At 33.2% G+C, this 17,476-nt stretch overlaps 1 protein-coding gene across 2 annotated transcripts; it reads left to right on the forward strand.

The window, feature by feature from the left end:
- The first annotated feature begins 1,556 nt into the window (after nucleotides 1–1,556).
- LOC144838496 (phosphatidylinositol 4-kinase type 2-alpha-like) lies at nucleotides 1,557–9,361 on the forward strand. Of its 2 annotated transcripts, XM_078693896.1 has the most exons (8): nucleotides 1,557–2,162; nucleotides 2,804–3,004; nucleotides 3,780–3,911; nucleotides 4,428–4,581; nucleotides 6,755–6,919; nucleotides 7,025–7,158; nucleotides 7,395–7,454; nucleotides 7,714–9,361. In XM_078693896.1, the coding sequence occupies exons 1-8, from the start codon at nucleotides 1,746–1,748 to the stop codon at nucleotides 7,882–7,884; spliced, it is 1,434 nt and encodes a 477-aa protein (XP_078550022.1). In that variant the 5' UTR covers nucleotides 1,557–1,745; the 3' UTR covers nucleotides 7,885–9,361. The 2 variants fall into 2 exon arrangements, with proteins under 2 accessions (XP_078550022.1, XP_078550023.1); XM_078693897.1 differs by lacking the exon at nucleotides 7,395–7,454.
- The last annotated feature ends 8,115 nt before the right edge of the window (nucleotides 9,362–17,476 follow it).

Raw genomic sequence — 17,476 nt, forward strand, 5'->3', positions numbered from 1 at the left:
GTTTTTTGAAAGCCGACGAGGACGAGATACGCTTTCACCTATAATGCAGATTTCTGAGAAATCAAGATAGATGAAAATGATTAATGAAATGAATTAAATAGATATTTTTTCATATATTTAAATTCTTTCATTAAATTAATTATATACACTTTTTGTACCATTAGTATAGGCCTAGGCCAATACATTTAAAGCATATTTTGCTAATATTATAATTATGTTCAAATTCTGCAGCAGCGCACATCACAATTCGCAACCTTTCTTTATCATTCGTGCGCAATTTACAATTACACTAGGCCTTTAGTATTGGATGTATTTGTTTTGTTCACTGAGATGCGTCCATTCAGAGTAATCGAAAAAGATAACTGCCCGTAGGCCTATATTAGGCGCTTGGCATAACATCGCTTTGCTATAGATCCTATAACGGTGGAAGTTTGTTACACAAGTTGTGTTTGTGTGCAGGTGGTTATTATTCCTGAAATCATCAGCAGCAGTGTGAGGGACCGTAGCATATTAGGCCTATTATTGTCAAGAAGACGTCCGGTGGATTTAAGACGGTCTTTCTTCTTTCTGTATATTTTATTCCAAGCTCTAATTATTCCCCGACAAATTGAAGTTACACCTTTGCGACTATGCCATATAAAATTCAGATAAAAGTAAAAATGAACTTTAAGAGAAATAGTACTAACTTACCATGGCTTACTTCTTTCATTTCAATTAATACTTAAATTTATATTACTGAATCGACATAATTGGCAATTGTCGAAAAGTATTACTCGATCGAGTGCATACACGTATGCCGCCGCTAAATGCCAGTCATAGAAACGAACGTATCGATAACTAAACTACGAAAACTCTCGGAAGAGATCGATAAAGCGGAAAACACAATCCTCAAACAGACAAAAGATCGTGTACCCGGATCCTACTCAACAAAACACACGAAGGATTAATTGATCAAAGACGAAGGTTAAATGGTTGATAATTGATTTACTAATTTTGGGCCTAACATTATCTTGTTCATATGATATGAATATTCTTTCAATTTAATTTCTGGACAATATTTATCGATCTTACCTCTGAACTTAAATGCCTTGAGTGTATTAAAATTTTTTATAAAATCACATTGCATTTCTTCGTCATCGGTAGCTATAGCATCTGAAGACGTATACTAAGTTTACATGTAGTCAGTTCGGTACATATATAGAAATCGACATTTTGAAAATGTTACGCAATTACGTAATTTGATACCAAACTTGACATAGTTATGTAATTTATAGTATATTTAATTTTCACAACTACATAAGATATTTAAAAGGGGCGTGGTCAAAATGACGTCATTAAATTATTCGAATTGTTAGTTAGGTCGTCCTAAAGAAGATTTCTGCCAAGTTTGGTGCTTTTTTCACAAAAGTGCACAACATGGCCAAAAATAGGACCTAAGCGACCACCTGACTATTTAATAGGAGATAGCCTAGGCCTTGTGTCGTCGTCACGTCGACGACTGTATTTTTGACAGAGGGCAGTATTTCATTATGACTGATCCATCTCGAGTTCGACTGCGTAACATCATACACAAGAAGTGGACTTTGTTGAGTATTTTATTTGTACTGTGACGACCAAATTAGCTGTTGAGTATTGTAGTAAAGAGGAAAAATCAACCTTTATATTTACATAATAAATAAAACTAGGTGTAAGCTTATTTAGTGACTTGTGGCGTCCATTATCCGACCTCACCGGTCCTAGGCCCAATGAGTACCGCAACCGCAGTAAAGGCCGATCAGGAGGAAGACACCACCGATGTAACCACAGCCGTGTCAGTTATGGAAAATGGATCTAGGCCTAATAGTCAACGTGTTGTAAATTTAGCCCCTTGTGATCCTCCGCCTGACGTTATATTCGCACCTCAAACCCAACGATTAGAACAGTCAAGATTAAGTTCACCCACTATGTCCTCTACGACAGAAAGACAACCTCTTTTACGTAATAGTGTTAGTGATCATGAAACAGAACATAACTATTTTAATACATTTGAGGATGATCCAGAATTTACAAGGATTGTACAGTCAGCTGAAAGAGCAATTTCCTTGGAGGTTTATCCAGAACGAATATATCAGGGTTCAAGTGGAAGCTATTTTGTAAGAAATGCTGAGGCCCAACAACCAGGGGTAATATACAGTAACTAGGCCTATACTGTGTTTAATTTGACATACTTTAATAAATAGTGGTTATTGTTCCCACACGGCAGAACGCAAAACTGTCCGACACACTGTTATTGGTATTGGTATTGATCAATTAAATAGCTCACGCATGCACACTACTCAGTAATGTACTTGTCAATTGTATGACCCACTTTAAGTCTATAAAACCCCAGGGAAAGGTTCGTCATGGGTGCGTCATTTACAAATAATTATTGACTCAGGGATAAAAAAACTTAAATGGTACTTCACATCAATGAACATACAATGGTGTGTCAATGTCACTTTTCCACCCACCCGAATGGCTGTGTGTTTGATTCCCTGGCATCTTAAATAAACATATTTTTTAGGAAAAGGGTTGAGGCTTTGCTCATCATGCCTAGTAGAGGGATGTTTTTTAGAAGGGTAAGCTATCTTGCGATCAGATTCCAATAGTTTGTCAAATCTCAAACAATTGGCAGTTTTGTTTTGGAATGAACTATATTACAGATTGCTACACCATTATATAGGTTGTAAATGAAGATAAATGTTAAATATCAAATCTTGTAGGAGATTTATTTTAATTTATTCTATGAAAAATGTAGTTTATGTAAATTTTTTGTGATTCACAGAAAATTATAGCAGTCTTCAAACCAAAAAGTGAGGAGCCCTATGGTCAACTGAATCCCAAATGGTCAAAATGGCTACAAAAGATGTGCTGCCCATGTTGCTTTGGACGTGGTTGTCTTGTGCTAAATCAGGGTTATTTATCGGAGGCCGGGGCATACCTGGTTGACCGTAAATTATCATTAGACATTGTACCTAAAACAAGAGTAAGTTTGATTTAATTAGTGGTGTATCTATGATTTTGAAATAAATTGTGAAATTCTTCTACCTAGAATGTTATAATGCTAAAATTATTGAGCAATACAACAGGATCCATTGTATACTCATATTGACAAATACAATCACATGATCATTGGTCATGATCCTTGAATAGTGACATTTTCTATACACTCCTCATTTATCAGGTTTTTTTTGGTTAGATGACTGGGAGACATCCCACAATTGAGTTTTTACATTATATTCATTGGTATTATTAACATTATGATCAGGTGTATCTGAAGATTACATCCACTTCACCAGACATTATTCAATATTACTGTTCTGTATCTACATAATTAAATATTCAGGTGTATCTGAAGATTACATCCACTTCACCAGACATTATTCAATATTACTGTTCTGTATCTACATAATTAATTATTCAGGTGTATCTGAAGATTACATCCACTTCACCAGACATTATTCAATATTACTGTTCTGTATCTACACATTATTCAATATTACTGTTCTGTATCTACACATTATTCAATATTACTGTTCTGTATCTACACATTATTCAATATTACTGTTCTGTATCTACACATTATTCAATATTACTGTTCTGTATCTACACATTATTCAATATTACTGTTCTGTATCTACACATTATTCAATATTACTGTTCTGTATCTACACATTATTCAATATTACTGTTCTGTATCTACACATTATTCAATATTACTGTTCTGTATCTACATAATTAATTATTCTTTTAAATTGCAGGTAGTTAAGTTAGCAAGTGAAACATTCAATTATTCAGCCATTGATAGAGCAAAATCCAAAACAAAGAAATTTACCTATGATAAATTTCAAACACTAGGCAAACATTTTCACCGACTTGGTCTACCACCAAAGGTATAGTATTTGTTAATATCAAATATAATATTTACCGACCTGGTCTACCACCAAAGGTATAGTATTTGTTAATATCAAATATAATATTTACCAACCTGGTCTACCACCAAAGGTATAGTATTTGTTAATATCAAATATAATATTTCCACCAGTAGTAATCTATTGAATTAGATGAATATGTGTTTACATGACCTTAATTGTATTCTTAATCTTTGTTTGTATAATTCATGACAGTTATTTACATTAGATATGGAAAAATTACAAGCTGTTTCTGTTCCATGAACATTTTTGAGGTTTCTGATTCTGGTTGATATATTTAGTTTCAAATCAAGAGAGAAAAATGTGGGGATACTAATAGCTCTAAAATAAAAAGATAATAATAATTGCTTTCTAGTACAAATTAAATCTGCTCATATAAATAATGTATTGTATTAGTATTATTTTAAATAAAAAAATAATTGAAAGTGATAGATATTTCAAATAACTGATATAAAATAGTATTTGTTCTCCTTTCAGACTGGTTCATTCCAACTTTTCGTTAGTGGTTATAAGGATGCTGATTACTGGTTACGAAGATTTGATTCAGAGTCTTTACCTGAATCAACTGCTAAAATATTTCAACTTCAATTTGAAAAGCTTGTGTGCCTCGATTACATTATTAGAAATACAGGTAAATGTACATGTCACACAGTGAGTACATTATCTACTAATTAATATTAAATCAATGTATGTAGTAAAAACGTTTTGCTGCTCGATTGGCTGGGACAGAAATTGTGGAAAAGGTTTGACCTCACAATAAAATGGAAAGCAAGCGTCATATTCATAATGAAACTATATAATAAAACCAGCCTACAAGAATTATCTTGGCTTGGCAAATATACAGAAATATACTCTGGTTGGTTGAATGGGAAGATAAGAGAATTGGTTCACGTCGCAGGCACCCATCTTAATTCACCCTTAACTCTAACCATACAAGTATTGCCAAATTGATAATAAGAAGTTTACATTGGAAAGGTCACATAACTATGTTTCACTTTGCTACTGTAATCATTATTCAAAACCCAAGGTAGCCATCACTATTCCTGAAAAAAAGTTATACATTGGCAAATATAATTGTCCTAGAAGTCGGTGCATTAGCAAATATAATTGCCCTAGAAGTCGGTGCATTGGCATATATAATTGCCCTAGAAGTCGGTGCATTGGCATATATAATTGCCCTAGTAGTCGGTGCATTAGCATATATAATTGCCCTAGAAGTCGGTGCATTGGCATATATAATTGCCCTAGTAGTCGGTGCATTGGCAAATATAATTTCCCTAGAAGTCGGTGCATTGGCATATATAATTGCCCTAGTAGTCGGTGCATTGGCATATATAATTGCCCTAGAAGTCAGTGCATTGGCATATATAATTGCCCTAGAAGTCGGTGCATTGGCATATATAATTGCCCTAGAAGTCGATGCATTGGCAAATATAATTGCCCTAGAAGTCGGTGCATTGGCATATATAATTGCCCTAGTAGTCGGTGCATTGGCATATATAATTGCCCTAGTAGTCGGTGCATTGGCATATATAATTGCCCTAGTAGTCGGTGCATTGGCATATATAATTGCCCTAGTAGTCGGTGCATTGGCATATATAATTGCCCTAGAAGTTGGTGCATTGGCATATATAATTGCCCTAGTAGTCGGTGCATTGGCAAATATAATTGCCCTAGTAGTCGGTGCATTGGCATATATAATTGCCCTAGAAGTTGGTGCATTGGCAAATATAATTGCCCTAGTAGCCGGTGCATTGGCATATATAATTGCCCTAGAAGTTGGTGCATTGGCAAATATAATTGCCCTAGAAGTCGGTGCATTGGCATATATAATTGCCCTAGTAGTCGGCGCATTGGCATATATAATTGCCCTAGAAGTCGGTGCATTGGCATATATAATTGCCCTAGAAGTCGGTGCATTGGCAAATATAATTTCCCTAGAAGTCGGTGCATTGGCATTATATAATTGCCCTAGTAGTCGGTGCATTGGCATATATAATTGCCCTAGTAGTCGGTGCATTGGCATATATAATTGCCCTAGAAGTCGGTGCATTGGCATATATAATTGCCCTAGTAGTCGGTGCATTGGCATATATAATTGCCCTAGAAGTTGGTGCATTGGCATATATAATTGCCCTAGTAGTCGGCGCATTGGCATATATAATTGCCCTAGAAGTTGGTGCATTGGCATATATAATTGTCCTAGAAGTCGGTGCATTGGCAAATATAATTGCTCTAGAAGTCGGTGCATTGGCATATATAATTGCCCTAGTAGTCGGTGCATTAGCATATATAATTGCCCTAGAAGTCAGTGCATTGGCATATATAATTGCTCTAGAAGTTGGTGCATTGGCATATATAATTGCTCTAGAAGTCGGTGCATTGGCATATATAATTGTCCTATAAGTCGGTGCATTGGCAAATATTATTGCCCTAGAAGTCGGTGCATTGGCATATATAATTGCCCTAGAAGTCGGTGCATTGGCATATATAATTGCCCTAGTAGTCGGTGCATTGGCATATATAATTGCCCTAGAAGTCGGTGCATTGGCAAATATAATTGCCCTAGAAGTCGGTGCATTGGCATATATAATTGCCCTAGTAGTCGGTGCATTGGCATATATAATTGCCCTAGAAGTCGGTGCATTGGCATATATAATTGCCCTAGAAGTCGGTGCATTGACATATATAATTGCCCTAGAAGTCGGTGCATTGGCATTATATAATTTCCCTAGTAGTCGGTACATTGGCATATATAATTGCCCTAGAAGTATGAAATAGTTTTTATCAATCTCTTGCTATAGATCGTGGAAATGATAACTGGTTGATAAAATATGAGAAATCTGAAGTGGATGAAACGGATGGAGATGATTCTGACTGGAGTATAGTAAAGCCTCCAGACATTAAAATAGCTGCCATTGATAATGGATTAGCATTCCCTTTCAAACACCCAAATGAATGGAGAACTTGTAAGTCTACCTAAATTTATATTAACATAAATTATTTTTGTCTACACTAAAAGTGCATAAAGAACATTCTAAGACCGTAGTTATTACTTATCATTTTATTTTCAGATCCATATCACTGGGCATGGCTGCAGCAAGCAAAAAAGCCGTTTTCAGATGAAATTCGAGACCATGTCCTACCGTTACTTTCAGATATGAACTTTGTTGAAGAACTTGTCTATGAGTTGTACGAATTATTTAGTGTAAGTCAAATTTGTTTTTAACATGCTTCATCATCCACACTCACTACTACACTCTACACACACACTATCTTTTACAGGATTATTCATTCCTCACATCTTTTATCATATTCTGTTTTACACCCACATATCCCTCTATCTTTTGCATACCCATTATTTTAATCCTTCTTCCTTGCTTCATACGTTTTTTATGATTTGTAAATTAGATATTATCCCTATGTTATGTTATTTCTACTCAGGAGGATAAGGGATTTGATAAGGCGCTGTTTGAGAAACAAATGTCTGTGCTACGAGGCCAGGTGAGAGTTTAAAATGTTTGCAATATGCGAAAAGGAAAAACAACTTTGACTTTCTGTTATTATATACTAATATCTTATAAGTGAATGTCAATCATTAGAGCTACATTATTCTGCTTTGCTCATAAAATGTTGTTAATGATATTGAGTATAACACCAATATTCACAACTAAGCCTATGGGCTTCACTGGCATGTTTTTTATGACAAGAAAACAGGTTTTCTTATTTTTTATCTACTAAAAACGATTTATTCTATTTTTAGATACTCAATCTGAGTCAAGCTCTCCGAGATCGTAAGTCGCCTGTAAATCTTGTTCAAATGCCACTTGTTGTTGTTGAAAAGAAAAATGATGGACCTGGCCGTGTACGACATTTGAGCGACACATTTACTCAAAGTTTCCAAAACAACGTTGCGTTCTTCAAATGCTGTTGATAATATCTTGTTGGATCTGATATAATATACTGAGAAGAATGTAAATTTTATACTTGGTTTACACCTCATATTAGACACAAATCTTTCATTAACATGTCATTACACAAATATATATGCATCAACATAGGGTATATAGATTTTAACATATTTAGAGATATATAGACAATATTCACACAATGTATGATCAGTCCATGGAGGTATAAAATGTTTATACTTCCATGATCAGTCTACTGAATTTAGTGAAGATTGTCACTCATTAGGAAAGATGTATGTAAATTGCAGAACTTCAAATACTATTACTTGTACAATATTCATTAATAATACTGTGATTCATTCATATTCACATTCACTTTGAACCAGTCGAAATATTACAAACTAAAGTATATGAACAGTCTTAGGGGTCAACATTTGAGTAAAAAACTTACAACTGTCCCTGAACAGAAAAAAAAACACATATGCTGTGACATATCCCTAAATTATGTTGGCATAGAAATTATTATTATATCGGTTTATATTGGTTTGCTACAGCATTCAAATCAATGTTTTAAATCAGTACACTTAATTGGATCATTGAAGCTTTCTGCTTATAAGGTGTTCATTTGTGAACATTATATATTGTAAACAATTGATCAGATGAGTGATTGGCTAAGAATATTGTAAATTTCAAATTACATTAAAATTGTTATTGGGATTATTGATACTGGTAATATATATATTTATTTGGTATCTATAGTGTGTTGCAATATGAACACACTGCTGTACAGTGGACCTTATTGAAACTTAGTCACGCATAAGGAAACTATTATTGAATGTCTATGCTGGTAAATTGGGATAATATACGTTTTTGTAGCATATTTACATGTTTTAAAACTTGCATATATATTTTTTCACAAAAGACAATAAATAAAGATGTTCTTACGGTTATATGTGGGATTCAAATATTTGGTCCATGGTAGGTAGGCGTTAGGGCTGCCAACAAATTTTAAACAATTCTATAACAATGTTTTTTTGTTGTAGGGGCCTAATTTTCTTTTGCTTTTATTCTATTCTTTTAAATCGGGGTAGCTTCAAGTAGAATAATTTATGTTTTACTATTTTTTTTTTACTTTTGTTCCAACATGATTGTCCTGAAAGTTTTTACTTAAAAGTCATTTATCACTTTTTCTTTCATGCAGTTTGGTACTGACTATTGTACAAACAAATAATATACTTTATATGCTATATTATTTTGTATGGTTGATTTTGTTGTCTTCTACATTTAGTATAACAGTATAATAATAATAATTTTTCAAAAACATTAACTGGCTTAGCTTTTTGCAGAGGTGTACTTTCCTTTTACAATACAATTGTGTCTTTCAACCTAAACTATAAGAAATGAAGATTTTATTGATATTTTGTTGTGGTACAAAATTGTAATAGCTACTGGAGGCTAATGTGGGCCTGTTGATGAAGTGCAATAAAGGAAATAATTATTTGAGATTTTTTTCAAAGTTTGTTGTGGTTACAATTACCTGCTTCAGCCAATACACCAAATTATTTTTGAATATTAAAATAATATGCAATTGCTGTTGTATTAAGGTATATGAGTAGATTTGTTACAATAATGTGGTACAAATAATAACGTTATTAGGTACAAGTGCAATTTGGTCCTGGGCGTATAGTAGTATAATGTGTTTAGTATTAATGATATTCCACTTGCATATAACATTGCACTTTTTAATTTTGGCGAATGCTTTAATCTTAAGTTGACTTACAAACTCATTTTCTTTGCTTATATGCCTACATTAGTCCATGTCATTGGATGCCAATACGATAAGTCACTTTTTTCAGTTACTCCAATTATTGACCTATTCATTAATTGCGATTACTTCGTAAGAAAAGAAAACAATAAAAATGATTAAAATAAAATGTGTGTTTAATTATTATTGTATTATTGACCACCATTATCATTGTTATTATAATATTTATTTATTTATTTCAATTAAATGTAATTGAATTATAATTGTAACTATTTCTCTCTTAAGCGCCACTGGGGGAATTTGAGTGAAGATGTTAATTGTAAAGAACACAATGGCATACCACAGGGGACGAATGTGTCTTAACATGCATCGTTTTTTAAATACACAAAACAAAAATAGCACATCTCTACAAGTATTTCATACTGAGACAACAACCTTTCACAGGAGTATTTGGTGTTTATAACACTCGCTGTGCAGTAATCATGATCGACATGATGGACAATCGATATTCATCATGATGGACCCTGTTTCTGTTCATCATGAGGGACCCTGTTTCTGTTTAATGATTTGATGGACAATCGATATTCATCATGAGGGACCCTGTTTCTGTTTAATGATTTGATGGACAATCGATATTCATCATGAGGGACTCTGTTTCTGTTTAATGATTTGATGGACAATCGATATTCATCATGAGGGACCCTTTTTCTGTTTATCATGAGGAACCCTGTTTCTGTTCATCATGAGGGACCCTGTTTCTGTTTAATGATTTGATGGACAATCGATATTCATCATGAGGGACCCTGTTTCTGTTTAATGATTTGATGGACAATCGATATTCATCATGAGGGACCCTGTTTCTGTTCATCATGAGGGACCCTGTTTCTGTCCCATCATGAGGGACCCTGTTTCTGTTTAATGATTTGATGGACAATCGATATTCATCATGAGGGACCCTGTTTCTGTTGATCATGAGGGACCCTGTTTCTGTTCATCATGGGGGACTCTGTTTCTGTTGAATGATTTGATAGACAATCGATATTTATCATGAGGGACCCTGTTTCTGTTCATCATGAGGGACTCTGTTTCTGTTTAATAATTTGATAGACAATCGATATTCATTATGGGGGACCATGTTTCTGTTCATCATGAGGGACTCTGTTGCTGTTCATCACAAGGGACTCTGTTTCTGTTTAATTATTTAATGTCGAGACATTGAAAGAAGAAGTTCAATCAATAAATATAAGTATAAAATACTAATAATAAAATAATCAATTGATAAACTTTATCTATTACGGTACATCACAATGGCAATTGCATCAATTATTTGCCCAACAATTTTTCGTCCGTCCATCTGTAACCCATGGATACCTGATTAAATTGTTTGTAATATTTGTACAATGACAATTTTGTAGTAGTCTTTTTTCCCCTAAAAATGCATTTATTGTAATTTATTTCTTGTTGTTAGTGCATAATGGAGTTTAATAATATCGTATTCAATCAAGTTCGGGGATTACTGTAATAGCCCGCTGAGAGGGTTTATCGGATAACATTGTTTCTAGCTTGAACCAAATATGCTATGCACAAACCCAGTAGGAGACGTCCCCCTTGTCCTTCCTCCCTCTATAGCTCCTAATCATCCATCGAAATATTGTCTGCTAGTGGTCTGTCGAACAAAGGGTAACGAACTAATGAATTAGCCCAATTGTTTAAAATTGTTATATTATAGCTTGGGGAGCAAAATGAAATTTCCTGTTGAACCTTGTGAATTTACAATAAATCAAAACAACATCTTTCAATAATAATAAAAAAAACATATAAGAACCGCGCCAACATACGTCACCACTGTACTAATAAATAATTGTGTTCACAGGGCCTTTGCTGCCATTTTCTTAACGTGCTTGACATATTATGTTTTGCGATGAGTGCTATGCGTTTCGTGTTATTATTTTGTGTTTAACAAATTTCCCATTATTTTGCGTTATTTTATGAAAAGAAAATGTGACCGACTTACAAAATAAAATATTACAACTATTAAGTTTATAATATATAAGTATTGGTAATGACTCAATGGTCACACCAGAGAAGAGTAAAATTGCAATTTTCTTTTCCCTGGTTACAGACACCTCGTGTTTTGAAACTGTCAATCAATCAATCATTCAATCTAATTGATGGGAATATACTATTGTCCAATAAAAAAACCTGAGCCTACGAGTAACTGTGACGTCACGTTTCTCTATACGTTCCCCGCAGAAATCATGCCGACGGGAGGTGTTGGTGAACAATTCCTGGCCAATTTAAATACAAGGCGACCTCTCACCCAAAGAGACTAAACATTAATTCATTACAATAATAAGCTGAAAATCGACGTACGTGGCAATTAACCAATTGAGCTGATCCTGCCATGAACGCCTAATTAATAGAATATAATGGGATTGGCTTAGACACCATGCGAATTGACAGACGCTAGTCGCACTGTCCCGTCACCGGTTATGCTTAACTGCCCATGCGCGATGCGTAATAATAAAGTTTTTAACTTTCAAGTGTAAGAGTTTATAAAACTAGTTTGCATTTTTACTTCGATGTAGTCGAGTTGTGATAACTTCAGTCATTAAGTTATTTCTATTTTTACGTCAGCTGTCGATATTTTGCTTATTTTGAAACTACTTGGACTGACATTGAGTAAGTTTAAAGGATATTGGTCTGTGTTCTTCTTTGTCTTTATGGAAGGTAGAATAGTTGGAAGACCATTTGTAAGATGGTTTGAGGACGAAATGTGGCCAAGAAAAAATATTCCAATGAAAAATAATTTTGAAGATTCTGTAAGAATTTCCTGTGCACAAAAACAAAACGTACAGATGCCTCTCGTGTTACGGTACCAAGCCGATCTAAACACAAGAATATCTGAAGATGAATTAAGAGGAAATGAAACAAAATCACCGTCGTCGTCTTCGTCGTCGTCGTCGAAAATGATGTCTTATTGTAGAGTACTTGAATTTACAGGTAAGGCATTACTTTTTAATTATGTCTTATTGTAGGGTACTTGAATTTACAGGTGAGGCATTACTTTGTAATTCTATATATTCTATTTATTCTATTTTCATTGTATTTCCATTCTAGTTTTGTTTATTACACCTAAAAATGTAAGAGGACGAAATTGGTTTAATGTCAATTCATGGCAACTTTATTTACATATTGTTGTTTTTAAAAATGTTTTCATTAAAAATAGAGTATACAATACATGCATTTACGAAACTTTTTAAAGTATGCTTCCACTGTTATTTTGTCATTTCATAGGTTACCAATATTCGTTTGTAAAGGTTGTGGCGCGCGTAATTGTTCGTTTTATAACGCAGCAGTCAAAGTTGCGTTCGTGGTTATTGACAACGCTGCTTAATTGCCGATTAAACTTTGATTAGTAAAGAAAATAATTACAGAGAATAAGAAACTATACCCACTCTATAAATTGATTACGCATCCACGACTTAATTAATCTGTTAATTGGGTACACGCACCAAAGTGGACTGGAATCAGTTTTCTTCGGAGCCAGTATCCAGCTCCTGTCTCCGACGATTTACCGAGGCGTATTAGAAAGAGTCTAATTCCCCTAATATTTTATTATTAAGAGTCTCACTTGCTATAGTATTTCAATAAAGACTGCTTACATTGGAAAGTTACACTTTAATTCGTAGACTCAACTATTGTTTACTTCTTATTTCTGACTCAATTAACCCAATGTTAGGTTTAACGGTTCTTCGTCGACTGTACACACGGTTTGGAGTAAATGGGAAAACCACAAATTTACATAACGCTTGTAGGCTTATAACAGTAACAATGTCAGGAAACCGATATTTTCTTTCTTTGCTCAAATAATGTTTTACTGAATTTATTTTTTTGCAAACATAAATAATAACAGCTTACTTTTTATAATATAGAAATTTAAGATACAATCCTAAATACAATATACAACATTTGTGTTCACATGCTCTGGGTGTATAGGACTACCATTGAGGCGGAACTATAATTATAGTTTAATATTTATTTGTTTGTCGTTTGTTATACTAGCCTTCCATTAATTCAATTTTACTTGACAATTATATCATAATAATGCTAATATAATAATCATATAGAATAAACACAACATAAAATAAATAAAAAAATAAATATATAAATAAATGGATAAAGAAAATAACCTATTTAAACAAAATGTGCAATAACTTCATAAATGTTAGTATATTCTGCTTTATAGTTTTACTTTTATTTTCATAAGCAGCTCATATGAACATTATCAACAATAATTTATGTATTCATACATCTAATTTTTTAAATTAGATTGCCATATTGTACTTTTGTATTTTTATTTTATTTTTGCTTGTCAAGTTAGCTTGTCTCTCCTCAGTGCTCTATTTTTTTGTATGTATTATGTAAATCCACGTATCGTAACTCGTAGTTTATTTTGGCTGGCCAATGTTTGTTTCTTCTCCTGTGTCGTCAATGGCGTCGTTTGCCACATAATTTGTTGCTACAATCCTTATGTGATAACCTGTCATGAATTGGGAAGCACCGGATTAAGAAATCACGATTTCTATAGAAATTGTTACAAGTCACACCGATAAGGTGATTAACTCGAGTAGTACGAAAATTGTGTAACAATTCACGTTGAACCGAGCTTATAGTTATGTTTCGATGTCTATCACGTTAACAGACAGCAATGTTTGTTAGAAGTCAATGACAAAATGTTAAGGTGGTAAAGAGTAAAGGAAATTACAATTAAGGCACTACATTGTCAGAGATAAAAGATAGAACTCCAATAGCAATTTGTTATTGTTGTTGTATGTTAGCCATTTTGCAGTGTTAAAGTGTTTCTTTTTGTTGCAAATGTCAATAGATAAATCTATTGTTTTTTTAACTGATTGACAACATGTTATTCTTCTTAATGTGTTTATTTAAATTTCACATAGCAATTTTACTGAAAATGCTGTATACAATGGTAAAACAAAATTTCTAATAATAATTTTCTCTTGCATGTCTATAAGCATTAAGCACAATTTTAAGATTTGATTACTGTATTTGACTTTAAACTATAATTTATTATAAAAAGGTAACACGACAATCACAATGGTTATCCGCAAAGTGTCGATAACCAATTACCTACCGTATAGTAAAAAAGGATTTTTGCTGAATGTCTCTATACAATAATACTTTGGATAGTGTTGGTTTTTCTGTATTTACATTTTATTTAACAAATATCCTTTTACATTGTTTTAGGTTGAAAAAATGAAATGTTTACTATTACCCTGAATTAAAAATTATTAACCAATCACAGAACAGCAAGTGATATCATGGATACAAACATTTAAACATTATTAACCAATCACAGAACAGCAAGGGATATCATGGATACAAACATTTAAAAATGATTAACCAATCACAGAACAGCAAGTGATATACAAACATTTTAACAATTAATCTGATCGATATCACGTACAAGAAATCAAGAAGGAAAGTCAGTTTTCGAGGATGTTAACATGTCTGCAGTTCCCATATCATTTATGTTTTTTTTTGTGTTAATTTTGTAATGGCTTTTGTTATCTATGGCTTCTTTTTCTTTTTAAAGTTTAATCGGTGTATCACAAACATGAAAAATAAAAATGATTATAATTTCAATCAACAGCAATATGAAAATTGTCGATGTATGCATCTTTTCTGATAATAACAACTGCATCAACTTCTGTATAAGAGTTAAATACGGCATGTTTATATAAGTCGTGGGCTCTATAATAACAACTGCATCAACTTCTGTAAGAGTTAAATACGGCATGTTTATATAAGTCGTGGGCTCTATAATAACAACTGCATCAACTTCTGTATAAGAGTTAAATACGGCATGTTTATATAAGTCGTGGGCTCTATAATAACAACTACATCAACTTCTGTATAAGAGTTAAATACGGCATGTTTATATAAGTCGTGGGCTCTATAATAACAACTGCATCAACTTCTGTATAAAAGTTAAATACGGCATGTTTATATAAGTCGTGGGCTCTATAATAACAACTGCATCAACTTCTGTATAAGAGTTAAATACGGCATGTTTATATAAGTCGTGGGCTCTATAATAACAACTGCATCAACTTCTGTATAAGAGTTAAATACGGCATGTTTATATAAGTCGTGGGCTCTATAATAACAACTGCATCAACGTGGGCTCTATAATAACAACTGCATCAACTTCTGTATAAGAGTTAAATACGGCATGTTTATATAAGTCGTGGGCTCTATAATAACAACTGCATCAACTTCTGTATAAGAGTTAAATACGGCTGTTTATATAAGTCGTGGGCTCTATAATAACAACTGCATCAACTTCTGTATAAGAGTTGAATACGGCATGTTTATATAAGTCGTGGGCTCTATAATATTTCTTTCTAGATATCAATCATATCTAGATATGTATTTTTATTATGCTGTTATATATACATTGTTTTAATATTTCAAATGGTGTTATTATAGATTATTATTATTTTTAAAATGTTTAGATCACAATGGCAAGAAAAAAGAGATGATTTTTCCTAAAGGGTTGGATTTAGATCGTCCTAAACGAGAACGAACGTCATTTTCAGCACATCAGCTTCAACGTCTAGAAGAAGAGTTTATTAAAACTCAATATGTGGTTGGGAAGGATAGATGTATGTTAGCTGCTAAATTAAACTTGTCAGAAACTCAAGTAAGTTGTTGGAAGTTGGCTTTTCACATGTTTTAGAATATCCTTATTATACATTGAAAATAGAAACAGATTGGTTTGTGGCCTTTAATGTAAATGTAACATGGTCAAATCCTGAGTTTTAAGACATTTGTGAAAAAAGTAATGTTCGATACTCCGAATGTAAGAGACTATGACTAATAATTACAATAGTTTGCCTGATTCTATTATATTTACTTTAAAAATGTTTCAGGTAAAGGTATGGTTTCAGAACAGGAGAACAAAGTTTAAACGTGAAAGAACAAAACTAGTTGAAATAAACCACGTTAACGCAGAGAGCATGGCAGCACGCAATATTCTTCATATTATTGACAGCACTCGACCCGCATTCATTCCTGCACAAACCAGTTGAAATAAACCACGTTAACGCAGAGAGCATGGCAGCACGCAATATTCTTCATATTATTGACAGCACTCGACCCGCATTCATTCCTGCACAAACCAGTTGAAATAAACCACGTTAACGCAGAGAGCATCGCAGCACGCAATATTCTTCATATTATTGACAGCACTCGACCCGCATTCATTCCTGCACAAACCAGTTCTTATTAATGATATTGAATGAAGAGCGTATGAACTTAGAAAGGTAGTCTGGGTTCCAGACAGAGTTTTGACTTAATATTAGTAAAAAGATAAATATTTTGGCCTCGACAAATAACTACAGACTTGGGGCAAGTCTATTAGAAAGGTAGCGAGGCCGGGAGATTACCAAAGGCTTGTACCAAAAATATTATTATTATTATTATATTATTATTATTATTATTATAGTAGGCAGATAAAAAAAAATATTTGCCAGATAAAAAGATTACGATTATTCAATAAAAACCATGAAAGCCCCGCAGTGGTAGTAGTATAAAAGGATGAGGTTCTCGATTGGGGCGGGTTTGAGAAGAAGCAACTCAAGTTAAGAAAACACCCACTATTTATCTTTATAGGCCTAGTCTTATTTTATCTGGATTTATATTGCAATTATGAAGGAAAAGATATAAAAAAAAATTATTTGATTGGTTAATTGATTAAAAAAATGATTTAAGAATGTTATATTTTTCTGTAAAATGTTAGTTTAATACTCTCTTTATTGTACAGTAGT

Source organism: Antedon bifida, chromosome 3 (genome assembly GCF_963402885.1).
Source record: "Antedon bifida chromosome 3, ecAntBifi1.1, whole genome shotgun sequence".
Taxonomy (NCBI): domain Eukaryota; kingdom Metazoa; phylum Echinodermata; class Crinoidea; order Comatulida; family Antedonidae; genus Antedon; species Antedon bifida.

Excerpts from the sequence above, each read along its gene's own strand:
- LOC144838496 (XM_078693896.1), top strand. The coding sequence starts at position 1,746 with ATGAGTACCGCAACCGCAGTAAAGGCCGATCAGGAGGAAGACACCACC. Across the intron at positions 6,920-7,024 it reads CCCAAATGAATGGAGAACTT|ATCCATATCACTGGGCATGG; the intron begins GTAAGTCTACCT and ends TTTTATTTTCAG. Across the intron at positions 7,455-7,713 it reads TGTCTGTGCTACGAGGCCAG|ATACTCAATCTGAGTCAAGC; the intron begins GTGAGAGTTTAA and ends TTCTATTTTTAG.